The sequence below is a fragment of the Thalia democratica genome, chromosome 6 (genome assembly GCF_965202585.1).
Source record: "Thalia democratica chromosome 6, ktThaDemo2.hap1.1, whole genome shotgun sequence".
NCBI classification, from domain to species: domain Eukaryota; kingdom Metazoa; phylum Chordata; class Thaliacea; order Salpida; family Salpidae; genus Thalia; species Thalia democratica.
In genome coordinates this window covers 30,982,479-30,998,552 of record NC_139170.1, presented here as the reverse complement: position 1 = coordinate 30,998,552, position 16,074 = coordinate 30,982,479, and the positions used below count along the sequence as shown (strand labels likewise).

Below are 16,074 nucleotides of genomic sequence, written 5' to 3'. Positions count from 1 at the left end.
TGTAAACAATTAAAAGGCTTCACTTCTTTAGATTAAACAAGTAAAAAAGACAGATTAGCATTCGAGCTGTGTTTTATAAAAACTTTCTTCTTACCATAACAAATTATGATCTGAAGAAACAGTCTTAAAAATACTTGGACTCAGTAAGTTATTTATATAATACTTATTAAGTAAAAGAACAAAATGCATAAAAACATTAAAAACAATATAATAAAAAGAAACAAGGTTTATTTTATTTATATTTTAACATATTTTGAATGTTGTATAAGTTTTCTATGTACTTTAAGTTAGTTCCTACGCACAGCAATGTACAGAGAAGTTCATTTTTAAACCACTTTGAAAACATTATTTATGTTAGATTTAGTTCAATTTAAGCATAGTTTTCGATTGTAATTATTTTTACATCAAATATCTAAGACTTTACAGACACATTTAAATCAATAAACATGACATAATTACATTAGTTTTTGTTCAGTATACATTTTTATTTTACAAATAAAACTTTTTGGCAACTTAAGTTAATTTCTTTGCATTGCACACTTATGTACACAGATGCTCTTTTTTGGAATTACCTATTTAATACAAACTAGATTTAGGGGTATTAAATTTTTTGAATTTGTTTATTATCAATAAAACTAGTTTAAATTTAAACAAATAAACAATACATTGCTACACACTCAGACTAAGTCAAACTAATTTACAAAACTTTCAAATATCAGGCCAGTTTAGGCATTTTTCAGTTTTTGACTTAAATTGTATTTTTTATTTTAAAATGTAAGGATAGTTTTTTGATCACTCAGGCAGGATTTTTTGCTTTGAAGAGTGGCAAAGTAAACTTATGATGTATGATTGTTCATTTCACAGTTTTTGTTTTAATTATGAAATGGTTTAAGTTTTAAGTCTTGCAACTGCTTTAATTGGAAATATTATTTTTATTGTTATTTACAAATAAATGTGAACAATCATTTTTGCCAAAAAACCTTGAATTTTGAAAAAAAACTTTAAATTTGACAATTTAGGCTAAAAAATCTGGAACTTGAGAATTTTCAAAAACACCTTGAGTTTTAAACAATTATTACATGTAAAGTAATGAAACTTCGATTTTCCACAAAATATTTCTCAATAATTAAATTTATTAAAAAACACATTTAAAATTGCCTAACCGTATCTTTTAATGTTGCTATACTATTTTAGACAGTTTTTTATTATATTTTATTAAATTAACTTTAAACTTAATTTCATACTAAAATTAGACTAAAAAACTTGCACTTTTTAAAAGATGGAAGAAATTCAGAAAACCTTAAAAATATTTCTTAAAAACTATTGGCAACCCTGAAACTGTTTACATTCTGTCTATGAGCTAAACGTAGCACAAATGTTTTTTGTTTTACATATGTTATGTGTATACAACATAAGAAAACTTTCTTTTTACAAAATATGTAACAATGGTAATTTTAAGCATAATGACCAACTATTTCAATTTTCTTATCTTTAAAAACCCTTGTAGGTAATCAGATTCATATGATTTCGCAGTATAATGTTCTTAACCTTTTTAACAAGTATATGTAAACCTTATACAGAAATCACCATAGTCATTATTTCAATCACAGTAATTAACTAAAATGTCTTTTTTTACAACTTGGGTATTTTGTTTGACATGTAGTTTATACCTAAGTTTCTTTTATAAATGTTTTATCACTACATGTTATATTTGAGTGTACACAAAAATAATTAAAACAACACAATAATAAGAAATAGTGTTTATTTCATTTTGGTTTTGACACGTTTTGATTTCTTTAGAAGTTTTCTGTGTATTTTACGCACACCATTGTACAGAGATGCTAATTTTTAAACCAAAATTTTAAATAATAATTGAGTTAGTAAAAACACCTCAAATAAATATTCTCAGATGAGCAGCATTTGTTGTTGCTTTCATCTTAATAGATCGATTAAAGTCCCAATTTGATTTATTTGACTTTGAAATATCAGAAATTGCCTAAAAGCGAATTTTTTTTGTCACTGAAGAAATTAACAAAATACTTTTACTACCACCAACACAAGTTCTTTAAAAAAGTTTTCAAATCTAAACGGTGTCTCCTTTTAATTATTTACTTTAGCTACTTTATAACTAACCTTGACAAATTTTTCTGTTTAGTATGTAGTTACTGAAAATAATCATGTGCTTTCTTAAAACAGACTTGGGCGATTTCTTTTTTTTTCGTTTCTCGCAACAACTCCTAGTTAACGTCTTGTGATTCTTATAAATCGTCTTATATTTTTAATCTACTCTTTTTTGTAAGCAATATTTTCATTGCAGATAAAGAAATAAATAGTTGCTACATTTACTAATAAAAAATAAGTTTTTTTACTTCATTTATGGCTTAACAAATTTTTATACTTTCGTTAACAATATTTAAGAAACTTAACTGTCCATTCAAGCTGACTTACAATAATATTGTTTTTTGCTGTATATATTTATTTCACTTTCAAAAAAATTCTTTATTTTGTTATTTCGTGAGTTTTATTTAAAACAAGGTTGCCAAACAAACTATTTGAAAAACTCACATTTAGTTAAACCTATTCAAGACATTTAAGAAAACTTAGGTGTAAGTGTGAAATTTTTATTTCAAACACTTTGAATAAACCTTTGAACTCTCAGAATAGACAGTAGTGAAATTGATTAACTATAATTTTTTACTTGTCGTTTTAAATATGTTTTTTCTTTTGTATGATGATACTTTAGTTAAGTAGTAAATTTTTGTTTTTTCAAAGCAAGTTTTTGGCTTTTTCAACTTTTAATAAACTCAGACTGGTTTTATGTAGTTCAGACTTTTTGCTTCTAAAGTGACAACCATGTAAAAAACTAGTTAATTTTTATATAGTATTTTACTAAAGTATTTAAACATTAATTACGTTAATTTTTTATTTAATTTTTTTACATAGCATATAGGTATTAAATTTTTTAAGTTAACTAGTTACTGAAATTTTTAAAAAGTGCAAATGATTTAAAACGCAAAAACTATTTTTAACAGTTTAAACTTTTTTAAATATGAAAAAGTGGTCGACATTATAAACAATATATAAAAGTGACTTATAGATGGTTTTCAAGCTTAGTTTTTATAGAGAGTTAGGTTTTAAGTAAAATAAAAAACATATTAAGTTAATCTAATTAACTTTTAAAGATAATACGTAGTTTGTTAAGTCTTGAGTGTATTAGTCTATGAAAAGTTTACCTTATTAAATGTGTATAGTTTAAATAGATATTCTATATCAAGCTAAAAGTCATTAAAAACAATAAACTGAATAAAAACAAAAGTTTTTTATTAGTGTCACTAAAACTAAAACTGCGGCCCGCGAAGATTTTGGAAAATTGAAAATTGGCCCGCTAGCACCAACTGCCTGCCGACCCCTGAGTTAGACCATTAGCTAAAAGAACAAATAAAGTAAAGACAACAAAAGCGGTTGAAGTTTGGACGACAGTGTTTTTAAACTTATTTTGAGTAACAGAAAAAAACAACTACTAAGTCTAACTGTAGTAGTATAAGACAAGCGATAGTTGAGGTTAACTTATGATGCTCGCGATTTCAAAGAGTAATAAACAAATACAAACATTTTAATGTCTTTAAAAAGGTATTGTCCCGGGCATGACGTTAAACTGCTTTGGCGTATAACTCGATAACCGAAAGGTTTTTGTACACCAGGTCTTTAGACCAAACCTTTTGAGCGTTTTTTTTTTTGTTGTTCAGTAAACAATAATTAATTAGAATTAGAAAGATAGGGCAATAAAAAGTTAAGGAGTTTAAACATTCCGTACTTAAGCAACAACTTGAAGACATGATGCAAGGTTTTTAACGACTAAAAATAATTAAACTATAGCTTTAAAAAAACTATGTTTGCTGTAGTTTAGAAAAGTGCGTTGAAAAATCTTAATTTATATATTATCATTTACAAACGTAAAAAACTACTGAGGTAAAAATTCATTTTTTCGAAAACATCTCTCTGCTTATAATAATAACAAATTTAAAGAATATTCTTTTTTTATTGCACTAGCTAATGTTTTCTAAAAAATGAAATATAGTTATAAGAACTTTTTATTTAATTACTATAAGCTAAGGTGTAAATTTTGAGTGTTCTTCATTATATATTTTTTATGCATTAAGTTTAGTGTTGATATCTTTTGCAATTTTTTATTTTTACTTTTGTTTTTTGAGTTTTATGACAAGTTAATACTAGCAAACTTATAAAAAACTTACTATTTCATTTGAATTTAGTGTTGATATATATATATATATATATATATATATATATTAATATATTAATTAATATATATATATATTAATTATATATATATATATATATATATATATTAATTATATATATATATATATATATATATATTAATATACTAATTCTAGCTTTTTTTAATATTTTTCAAATACAAACAGTATCTTTTTTTTAACGGGTTGACAGTTGACACATAGAAACATATTTCTGCTTAAGTGAGTTATTATGATGATGTTATAATTATCTTAAGTAAGTTATCAAATCTCTGCTTCCAGTATTTATTGATCTTCATAGGTCCGATGAAGTATGGTAACCCGTTAACACAAAGAAACACGTGTTAGTGTAATTTTTTTTTTTTTAATTTTACCCACAAACGGTCGCTTATGTACTTTGTACCTCAACCCGCTTGGTAAGATCTCAACAGCTGTTTCTCGTGACTATGCCTGCCTGATTAGTCCTAATAAGGACGAAACCGGTCGTAGGTTTTCTCAGATGCTGTCGTTGTTGGTCGCGTGGTGGAGTGCATTATTTATTGTTTATGCCGCGAACATCTCAACTTTGTCGATGATGACCGAATTTAATATTGGTAAAACTAATCAAACGAGTATCACAGAATATAATCTCACAATAAGCTGACAATGTCTGAGACGTTTGGCTGTGTCATTTTTTTAACTTTACTCACAAACGGTCGGTTCAGTACTTTGTACTTAAGCCCGCTTGGTTAAGATCTCAACAGCGGTTACTCGCGAGTCGCGACTATGCTTGCCTAATGAGTCATAATAAGGACGAAAGCAGTCGTAGGTTGTCTCATGTGCTTTTGTTGTTGGTCGTGTGGTGAAGTTCATTATTTATTATTTAGTGTAATAAAGAAAGAATACTGTTTAAATTTAATATTATCATATATTCCAGTGAACTTGTTTCGCTAGGATCTTCAAACGCTAAAATTTATGTTTTGAATAGTTATCTCTGCTTATAGCTTTCCTAGCAAACGATTGCAATGCTGATTGTAGTTGTGATGTGACCTCATGTATGGCAAAGTATGAAAACTCCAAGCTAAAATGAATAACTTTCATTTTTTTGTTTTTCCTAAAACTTTTAAATTTTACAGTCTTTTTAGTAAACAAAACTATAGAATTTTTGCAGAACAAATACAATAAATCACATAAGGTACACTTTTTTACCTATCTTCAAAGTGTTTGATGTCTTATCTGTAATTTATTTCCCTTGTTATGATTGTCCTGGACATGACTTTAAACTGTATCCTGGTGTATGACTCGATAACCAAAAGGTTTTTTTGTACACTAGGTCCTTGGACCAAATATTTGAGTTTTTTGTTCAATAAACAAATAAGTGTCCATGAGATTAAAAAAAATTAAACATAGTTATGAGAACTTTTTTTTTAGTTACTATAAGGTAAGGTGTAAATTTATATGTATTAAGTTTTGTGTTGATATCTTTTTCAGCTTTTTATTTTTTATTTTTATTATTATTTTTTATTTTTTGAGTTTTATGACAAGTTAATACTAACAAACTTACAAAATATTTACTATTGTTGATATATATATATATATATATATATATATATATATATATATCAACACAATATTTCTGTTCTGAAGATATGCAATAAGCATTGAAACTAAGTAAAAGATTTGAAATATAGTTGTTTTTTATATTATATATATAAATAAATAAATAAATATATATATATATATAATAATAAAACTAAAATACACAAAATAAACTTTTGCTTGGGACAGCTGTTTCTGATTATTCAATGAAAAGCAAACTTGTAAGTACAGCAATAAAATTATACAAAATTAGGTATACGTAATAATAGAATAGACAGTTGATTTTAGACAAAGTTATTAACAGAGTTTTTAGATAAATTGTTTACGATAATGTATGCAGCCAGTTTGTAATTTGTTTCTTTTGTTTAGAGATTAAGATTTAATAAAATATATTAATATTAATTTTAGTTTATTTATATTTTTCAAATACAAACAGTATCTCTTTATTCCTGCTTACAGTATTTCTTTATTGTAGTTGGTTCTTTATAGAACTTAATACATTAAATTAGATATTGATTTATTTGAGTTTACACTGGTGGCTTACACAGTGCACATAATTTGATTGTTGATGTATTTTTTGTTGTAGCATACTTACTTGGGGATTTGAGCTTCATGATTTTCCTACACTTTCTGGTTTTTACTGTTGAGATTTTGACCTTGTGAGTGTTTGCCAAATGATGTGTCACCAGAGGTTTTTTTTAATAAAGGGTTGGGATAAGTTTTTATTTTGGTTAGTTAATTTTTTTTATTACATAGACAGATTTAGTTTTATTTTCAGTTAAAAGGTATTTTTTTCTTAATACATTTAAAGATAGGGCAGGTTGAATAACACTGAATGAGCTCAAATTCACTTGCTTGACCTTCAGAAAATGTTAATCGTTGCAGAGGGGAGAGTGAGTAGTTCTGGTGTTTTTCTACCTTAAGAAAAAAACTCATTTTTCACAGGCACACTTTATGTAGACTACTGTGATTGTGACTCTTCACATAATTTACTAAAACTTAGCAGATATTTGTTCAATGATTCTTTACGAAACCTAATGGTTTAAATTTACAACTATTTAAACTTTGAAAAATATTTATTACAAATTAAAACAGTTACTAAATTTCACAGCTAAATAGATTATCAAGCTGTTATTCTATAATAATTTTTTAATGACTAACTATGCAAAAATTGATAAAAAATAATAAAATTTACAAAAAAATAATAGATTTTAAAAATCATAAAACAATAGTTTTTCACTAGAAATACAATTTAAGAAAAGTTAAAATGTTACTATTTATAGTACTGTTGTGATTGATAAAGTAAATTGCAAATAACTAGAAATCATTAAAAATCTATCTTCTCCTACATTTTTTGAGATAACTACCTTAAACTTGCAGGAAATTTTTCTTGAAATATTTAGAAAATTATGTCAGAACAAAACTAAAAAAAAAAACAAAAAATAAAAGTTTTATAAAAATAAATAAACAAAAATGATTTTTTTTTCTGTTTTTGTTTGCACCCCCCATAAGGAACCTATTGATGTCTCCAACTTTGACCTGCTATATCTTAAACTGCTATATTTTAAAATCTGTAAAAAGCATCTTGTAGCTTGGTTAAAACTATTAAATAAGATCAAATTGTGAATTAAGTGATTAACCCTTCTATGCGCTTAAATTGAGTCAAGATGCTAACATAGCAAGTTTGTACTATTTAAAATTGTTTTATATCTATTGATTTGTTTAATGATGATTGTTTATATTTTAGATTAAAATTTTATGAAGTAGAATGCCAAATATTTATCAAGATTTAGATCGTCTGGCTGCGGAAGTAAGTTAATTATTTTAAGTTTATATTTTACATTAATTAAAGGGTTTTACTTAAGTTTAATATATCATTATGATATTTAAGTCAAAATGGTTATCTAACCCTATATATTTACTAAGATAGTTCTTATAAATATTGTTTAAAAAAATCTTTGATACAAAACTACATTTTTTGATGATTTGAATATAAGTTTATGATTCTTTGTTTATATGTGATTTATTGCTATTATATATCTCTACACAAGTTTTTATATTTTATAGTGTAAAAATTATTTAGTAAGTGACCATATGGAAAAAAAAGTCTTATTTTTTTTATAATATTTTTTATTATTAATTTATTAAACTTTAAATTTTTTGTTAGTATAAACTTTTATGAAGACTTCATTAATATTTGTTTGTTTAATATTTTAAAAACTAGATTTTTTTAATTTTAATTTAAAATCTTGTTAAACATACAAAAATTCCAATTAAATAAGTTGTGGTGAATAGCATCTTCCTAAAGTTATAAAACCATACAAAGTGAATTATAAGGAGTTTAATTTTTTTTTATATATTAGTGTGCTCCTTTAAAAAGTACCTTTTTTACTTAAGTTTTAATAGAAAAGAAGGGTAGTTAAGAATTTTTAAACAAAAAATAGTAATGGGCCTTATATGAAAATTTTATACCTAAACTATAAGTTGTTTATTAATGAAAACGAAATTTAACTTAAAGCCATAGGGGGGACCAATATAAAAAAAAAACATTGACTCTTATTATATTAAGCTTTAGTTATAGACTAGAAGCCTGTTTTTATACAAGAAAAGTTGTCAATTAGTTTTTGTAAAAAGTTTCCGATACAAATGTATGGACCTAATTTTTACATGGCCAATTTTTTGTAAACTTAAAAATTCACTAAAAATCTATTTTCTACAATTTTTTTTAAGCTTAGACCTCAAATTTTCATAAAACATTTAGTAGTTTTGAAGACTTCTAAACTAGAAACCTTAAACTTTCAGAAAACATTCTGTTAATAGGTTAAAATATTTCTAGTGTATGAATTTAAAAATTAGAAATAAAATCAAAAACAGCAAAAAATAGGATATTTTTTCAGGAAAAAATAATTAAATAAATAAAAGTCTACTAATAGAATACAAATAATAATAAATAATAACAACAGACACACTGTTAAAATTTAAAGAAAATTGGCTTAAAAACATGTAAATGAAAAAAAAAAGTTTATTCAAACAGTTTTTTTATTTTACTTCTCCTTATTCAATCTTTACAGTTCATCAACTTTAATTCTTTTAATCTTTAAATTTTCTTTGAAAGTTGTTAGGTGATAAAAAATGTCTGATAGTTAAGTTAAATATCTGTAAATTGAAATAAAGTTTTGAAAATTAGGTGGACCCCCATATGGTCGTAAGTCAGTTTGTCTAAGAGCAAACAGCTTTAATAACATCTTTTTCAAAATGCAAACACATAATTGACTTTTAGCTACTTAAATTTGAGATTTTGCTGCTCAAAAACTATGAAAGACTTTATATATTTTACTAATAAGAAAAAAGCACATACATAAATTTATGATACAAACTTCAAGGTATAAGTTACCATAAAATTATTTATAAAAAATGTACTATTGGTCTTGATTAAAACCTCAAAATTTTTTTTTGGTTAAAATTATTTTTTGCTGACAAATGAATTTTTACAGTTTGTCTTAATTATAAATAAGTTTGTAATAGATATTTTAAACATATAAAGTACATAATTTGCAAGTTTTTATCAAACAATGCCAGTCAATAAATTATTATTTTTTGATTTTCTGACAGTCTCTGCTGGTTTGTATCTCTAGGATTTTACACCTTATTGTTTTATATCAGGGTTTCCCAAACTTTTTTCATGAGGCTCTCTCATAAAGAAATAAAAAAAGCTATTGCCCCCTCCAACAAGAAATCTCAAAAATAAAATTACAACTAAAAATGTCTAAGACTTTTTTTTATTAACTGTCCACTCCAGAATATCTAGTGTAATTTTCAAATTATGTCCTTGTGGCTCCGCCTTTTACAGCTAATGGCCCCTAAATATCCTGAAATGTTCTATAATATCAAGTACAAGTTTTAAAATAACCGTTTAAAACACATAAGACCTTTTTTTTTTTGCTTTTCATCACTAACTCCAGAATATCTAATGTAAGTTTCAAATTATGACCTCATGACCCCCTGTGGCCACTTTACTTTTCACGCCCCTCTCCCCCCTTTGCTGCTTATTGCACCCAAGCAGTCCACTTTGGGAAACCCTGTGTTATATCTTTAATTTCAAATACTATATAACATATTCAAGTTCTCTAGTAATTACTCCAATGTGAATTGTCTTGAATAAAGATGTGTAAAATTATGTTAAAAATTTCCTAGTTGAAATTAAAAAAAAACAGTTTTTTAAGATAGAAACTTTGAAGTGCTTTGAATTTTGTTTTAACTAATACTTAGCTTAGGTTTGAAAACAAATAAATCATTTAGCAATATCAAAATAATAAAACAGACAAAAAGAGTATTTCTAAAAAAAAAAGCTTAAATTTCAGAGTTTAAACAACCTAAAAATGAATAAAACTGTATTATGAATGAATTATCTGAGCTAATGAGTAACAAGTTCAATGCCAATTATGAATTTGTTTTAAAGCATAGTTGCAAATAATGAAGTCTTTTATCTTGTTGCTATAAATTTTTTTGTTTAAAACTTTAACTTTAAGCAAAAAGCATGGGGATTTAAATTCAAAAATACATATTTTTATTTGGTAGTTTAGCAAATGATTATTTTTGTAAAATCTGGTTGAACTAACAAGTGGCAAAAGTATCAAAATAATGTAAAAATGTTAAGTAAGGGTATAAGTTTAAACTAAAAGCTGAAATTTATTATTTCATGTTTTTTGAATTCTTTTATATGTACCACTTTTTTCACTTATTTATTTATGATTTTGTTTAAAGTAATAAAAATCAAATATTATTAAACAAATGAACTAAAGAATATATTGCAAGTTTGTGACAATATTTTATACTTTCATAGAAATCAGCAGGAAAGCTATTAGACCCGGTTGACGAACAGAGACTCAGAGACCACCAGCTGAGAAGGCTGAGGAAATTGTGGCTGAAGGACCAGGTCCTGACCGCCAGAGAGCCCCTACAAGCCCCCAAGCAACCAGTGAGTAAAATAATAAAACCATTTTTTACCTGAAGTACTTGTTTAATTTTTTTTCATTTTGGTATATATATTGATTTAATTTATAGACAATAAAAACCATAGTAAAATGATATTTTCTAAATAAATTATGTTTTTTCAATTAACTTTTATACTGATGATAAATCACAAGAATAGTTTTCTATTCTCAGAAAAACTTCAATTGTATTGTAGAAATGGTCATGCTTTAAAATTCTTATTTATTAACTTAAATTGTCAGTTTTGAAGAGGTACACTAATCTTGTTTTGGTTTTATTTTTTTAGTAATCCTAATCTTATTTTATGTTTCAAAAGTTTTAGGGTTAACCTGAAGTTTACTTTTTTAAGTTTAAAAGATAATAGTGTTCTTATAATTTTAGATTTTGTAATTAAACTGAGTTTTTGAGTATTTATTTGCTGTAAATATTACCAACTACGACGAAAAAGTATTAATAGTTGTTAAACTAAATTAATACAGTATACCTTTCTTGTAAAGGACTTCTGTCTTGCTCGAACAAATTAAATATTTCCAGCTAATAGTCTACATATAATATTAATTTTAACTTTTTTAACATAGATAAGTATACTGTATAAAACTAATATATTTTAAAGTATTTTGTATAAATTTCAAAAAATTTAGTTGTTACGGTTGTTGTTCTTTTAGTTTTTATCATGTCTAAGTAATTTTAAACCGAATTAAAGTTAGAGTACTAATATATTTACTTATTACATTGTAATTAAAGGTACTTAGCTTGGTTTTTAAACAGTTAATCGTAATTAAAAAAATAGCTTCTAAGTTTTATCTACAGCTTTTTCGATTTCAGTATATTAAAGTATTTAAATGCAGTGTTATATCGGTCTTATGAAAGTTGCAAACTGAAAATTTGAAATTATTACTTTTTATCAATATAAAAGGTGAAACAAAAACATTACTTAATACTAAGAAGTAGTTATTTTGTTTTTACTTTATAAACTACTCAAATTTTTGTAGTTAATAATATTATAAAAAAATTCTAAATGTTTGATTCTCTTAACCTTGGATTGGTATTTAATTTTACTGGCTTATTATTATTATGGTTGCTATTATTGTTCAAAATACGTTAATAACTTAGTTTCATAAAGAAAAAAAGCTAGTTCAAATATTTATTTTTATCGCTTATAATGAAAAACATAACTTATAGTTTTGGTTAACTTTGGAATTTTAACTTGGTTTAAATAGTTCTTTAAAGTTTTAGCATTTAATATTTAGTAGATTGAAAACAGACATTTTCAAATTGAAATAAATTTATTTTATAAAATGAACACATAAATTTTGATTAGTAGATACATATTTACACATTAACTTTGAGTTATATCTTAATTTTTTAAAAAAAGCAAATCTTTCTAAAACTACCTTTCAGAGTAATTTAAGTGTAAACCATTAAGCCAAAGTATGATTTTATACTAAATTTTGTTGTTCGCACAAAATTTTTAATCTAGTACTTACTGTGAACAGCATTTTAAATTTTCAGTGTGATGACAAAATGCTGCCTTATTTTGATTTAATCCATATAAAAATAATAAATTTTAGCTGAAATATATATATTCTGCAGACGTTCATGGAAAACATTTCAAACAAGCTTTTCGGCGATTTGAAAACCAAAACCCTCGGCAGCTTTGTTGCGGCTCAAAACAGGAGTTACGGAAAATTTGCAGTTAGTTTTTGTCTGTTTAAAATTGTAAAATATTTACCTCATAGGCTAATAAGAAGCGAAATCATTGTTTTTTTTACAGAAAATAATCTGTTAAAGCTTTGATTATTTTTTAGTAGAGTTAATATTTAGTTTTACAAAACATTAATTTATCATTGTTTATTGAACGACAAAAATAAAATCGCTCAAGAGATTTGGTCCAAGGACCTGGTGCACGAAAAAACCTTTTGGTTATCGAGTTGCACACCACTTGGTTACGTTTTAATGTCCTGTTCAGAACATTTTATACATATAATTAATAATTATACTTAAATATCTTCTCTGTTTGGCATATCGGATTGTATAAACTATTTAAAGCTTATATTTAAGTTCCATAATCGATTTAGATAAAATAGCATACTTATCTTAACAGTTCTTAGAAATAATCAAAGTAAACAAAATTATTTTTGAATGTTTTACGAGTTGAATTTACATCTACTAGAAAAAGAAATAATGATGATAAACAATTAAGTTTTTAAATAATTATATTTACAAGTTTGTTTTAAAATATTTGTACTATGATTAATTAAAACGCGTTTAGTGCATAAAACAGATGATTTTTTGTTCGTATTTTTATTGTTTTTTTGTGTTTAAATACTTTCAGTAAAGCATTCTGTATTAAAAATTATTTAAACAGTTGTACAAGGCAGTAGTTAAACTTTGTAATACTTATATAATGTTAACTAATTTTTAAATTGCTAAACAGTTATACAGTTGAAAACTCATAAAATCGTTATTTCAAATTTACATAACAAGAAATAAGTATTTTAATTAAAAATTTCAAACATTTAACAATTTATATTGTAAACAAATTTAACTTACAAAATTAATTCAATATGAAATATATAGTTATACAAAGCAATGCGTGGAATGAGGTTTGTTGGGTTGTTCATGGCAGTCGGAGTTCCTTTCGCATACTACGGAAACTACAAAGCTGCTGTTAGTTGTATTTAATTCGTTAAACTTGTAATGTAAATTTGTAATGTTGTTTTTTAACAATTTTTGTATATCCTAATATAAAGTTTAAAAAATGAGAATTCCCTTGTTTGTATTTTTAATGCAGTTTTTTATTTTTTATAGCATTTACCTTGTAACAGGATATCAAGTTGCACTTGATTACTGTTTAGATTTGGTTGGAAGTTTTGAGCTAAAAGTTCATCCAAGCGTTAAGAGAAAGCTCGCAAGGTCAAGTTTTATACTGATGCAAGTTTAATACAGTTGACAAAAGGAGAAAATAAAGTGCAAACCAGAAACCCTGATGCAACATTGAGTTAGGGAATGTTATATATTAGCTGATACAACAGACAGAGGGAGATTCTAGCCACAGCCTGCTGAAGTAAACATGATAATGAAGAATAGACATTTACATTGTTTTGTTGTGTTTTATAAAGTATTTTTTGATTAGTATTATTTTTATAAGTATTTCTTATTTACATTCTAAGTAGTTAAATTGTATTTTGTTTTATACATTCTTAAAGTATATTCTTGCTAGATTAAATCTTGTGTAAAGGTTTTGACCACATTTAAAGTACTTTCTAAATTTGATGTTCTTTATGTATTTGTTAGTGTTTGCAATAGTTCTTTATATAAAATATGTTAACTCATGTCATGCCTAGTTTTATATAGAGAAGCCTAAGTATTATTAGTATCATTATTTAGTATAAGTTAAGTTTAGTATTAAAGGTACCTACATCTGTAGGTTACAACCTTTTATAAAATCTAATAAAGTGTAACAATAATTTTACTTAAAATTTTTATAAAGTTTTGTCAGTTTTGATAGTTAAAACAAATTTTTTAAAAATGATAATTTTTTTTAAATTTTTTTTCTTACATTATGTTAAAAATGTTTTCATATTTTAAAAATTTTTCTATAAAGGTGTCTTACAAAATTTTTTCATTATAGATTTACTATTCAAAATTTTAACAATAATAGTCTTGTCAGAACTATGTGTTCTTAGCAGTTTGTCAAAAAATATGTTAAAACTTCAAATTTTTAAAAATTTAGTCACATTTAATTATAAGTTGTTTTAAAATTTATAATATGCAACGTTTTTTACTTTAAACTAGACAAATACTATGTATGTTTTAACATTTTAAAGTTTACTACTGTTAAAATATTATCATACTGTGTATGTAATAATAAAAGTTATTATTCTTTTCATTGTCTCTTTAGTACCATAAAAATATATTATCTCTTTTTTGATTGAAAAAAGTTTTTAAGTGTTAAAGTATTCAATAATTAGAAAAAATGAAATATTTTACCACTTTTGCGAGATTATCTTGCACGTCGACTTTTAAACACTTTAGTTAGTTCAGCCAATGAATGCACACTTTTTGTAAAGAAATGTTTGAGCAACACTATAATAAATTCAAGTACAAGTTAATATTCTCCAACAGGTACCGATCGACTACGCGGTCGGCGACGACATAATTTACCCCGGGGACGATTACGTGGTGGGCAAGAGGTCGGACTTCAAGTGGGACCCGTACACCGCTTCGTACAAGCTCAAACCTACCTGCGAGTGTTAGACTAAATTATTTGTTATGTTGTTAAATTATAAAATACGACTTGTTTTAAAGGTGTTTTAATCACTTGTTGAAAAGAAACTTTTTATTTTTATATTATTTAATTCATCGTAAAATCTTGTGTTTCTGGAAATAAACTATATATTTTTTTTAATCTTGTTGGTTTTTGTATTAAAGTTGAAATAACACAAAATATCATAAATTTTCTTTCGTATTGGAAAAGTTTATTAAATTGTCAAACAAACTTTAACAATAACTTAAGGTTCTGCTTAGGTTTGAAAGTAGTAATAGTTTTATTCATTCGTTTTTCTAAATTTCAAGTATGAAAGAAAGTAGAAGTGTAAATTTAACATACTTAATTCTACAGCTTTTTAAACGTTGATTAAGATCAATTTGACAAATACATAAAAAAATTAATTTTATAGGAATTTTTGATGAAATTTTCTAAAACTTTTAAAGGCTTTTTTCTTCAATATCTATTCGCTCATATATTACGAACACAAAATTTTTATAACTACAAAACAACGACTTAAAAATAAAGTCTTATGGATATTGTAAGTTCTTTAATAAGCTTTTTTAAAGAAAATTGTTTTGAATAGAACAGATAATAGATGCCATAAATGGCAAAATAGATTACTTTAACTTTATTTTTTGTTTATTACGTTGTTAAAATTTAATTTTCTTTGTATTATAGAAAAAATAATTTTTGATTTACTTAATTTTTTACTTAAATTAAAATAAGCACTTTTAAGTTAAATTTTCTAAAAACAAATTATACAGTAATCTTTCTTTTAGTACAAACATATGTTTCTGTCTGTCAACGTTTAAGTGTGAAGTTAACACACTTCAACTGGGTTCTGTAAAAGAATAAATACTGTAATGAAAGAATAGAAGCTAAAGCAGGTGTATAAATACTTTAGTTTCTATCCTTTCATTACAGTATTTATTCTTTTACAGAACCCAGTTGAAG

At 24.9% G+C, this 16,074-nt stretch overlaps 1 protein-coding gene across 1 annotated transcript; it reads left to right on the top strand.

The window, feature by feature from the left end:
• Positions 1–7,600: 7,600 nt before the first annotated feature.
• LOC145838653 (uncharacterized) lies at positions 7,601–15,256 on the top strand. The gene is made up of 5 exons (XM_082946277.1): positions 7,601–7,665; positions 10,699–10,833; positions 12,441–12,542; positions 13,428–13,517; positions 14,976–15,256. Exons 1-5 carry the CDS (start codon positions 7,624–7,626, stop codon positions 15,105–15,107), a joined length of 501 nt encoding a protein of 166 aa, XP_082802403.1. The 5' UTR covers positions 7,601–7,623; the 3' UTR covers positions 15,108–15,256.
• The last annotated feature ends 818 nt before the right edge of the window (positions 15,257–16,074 follow it).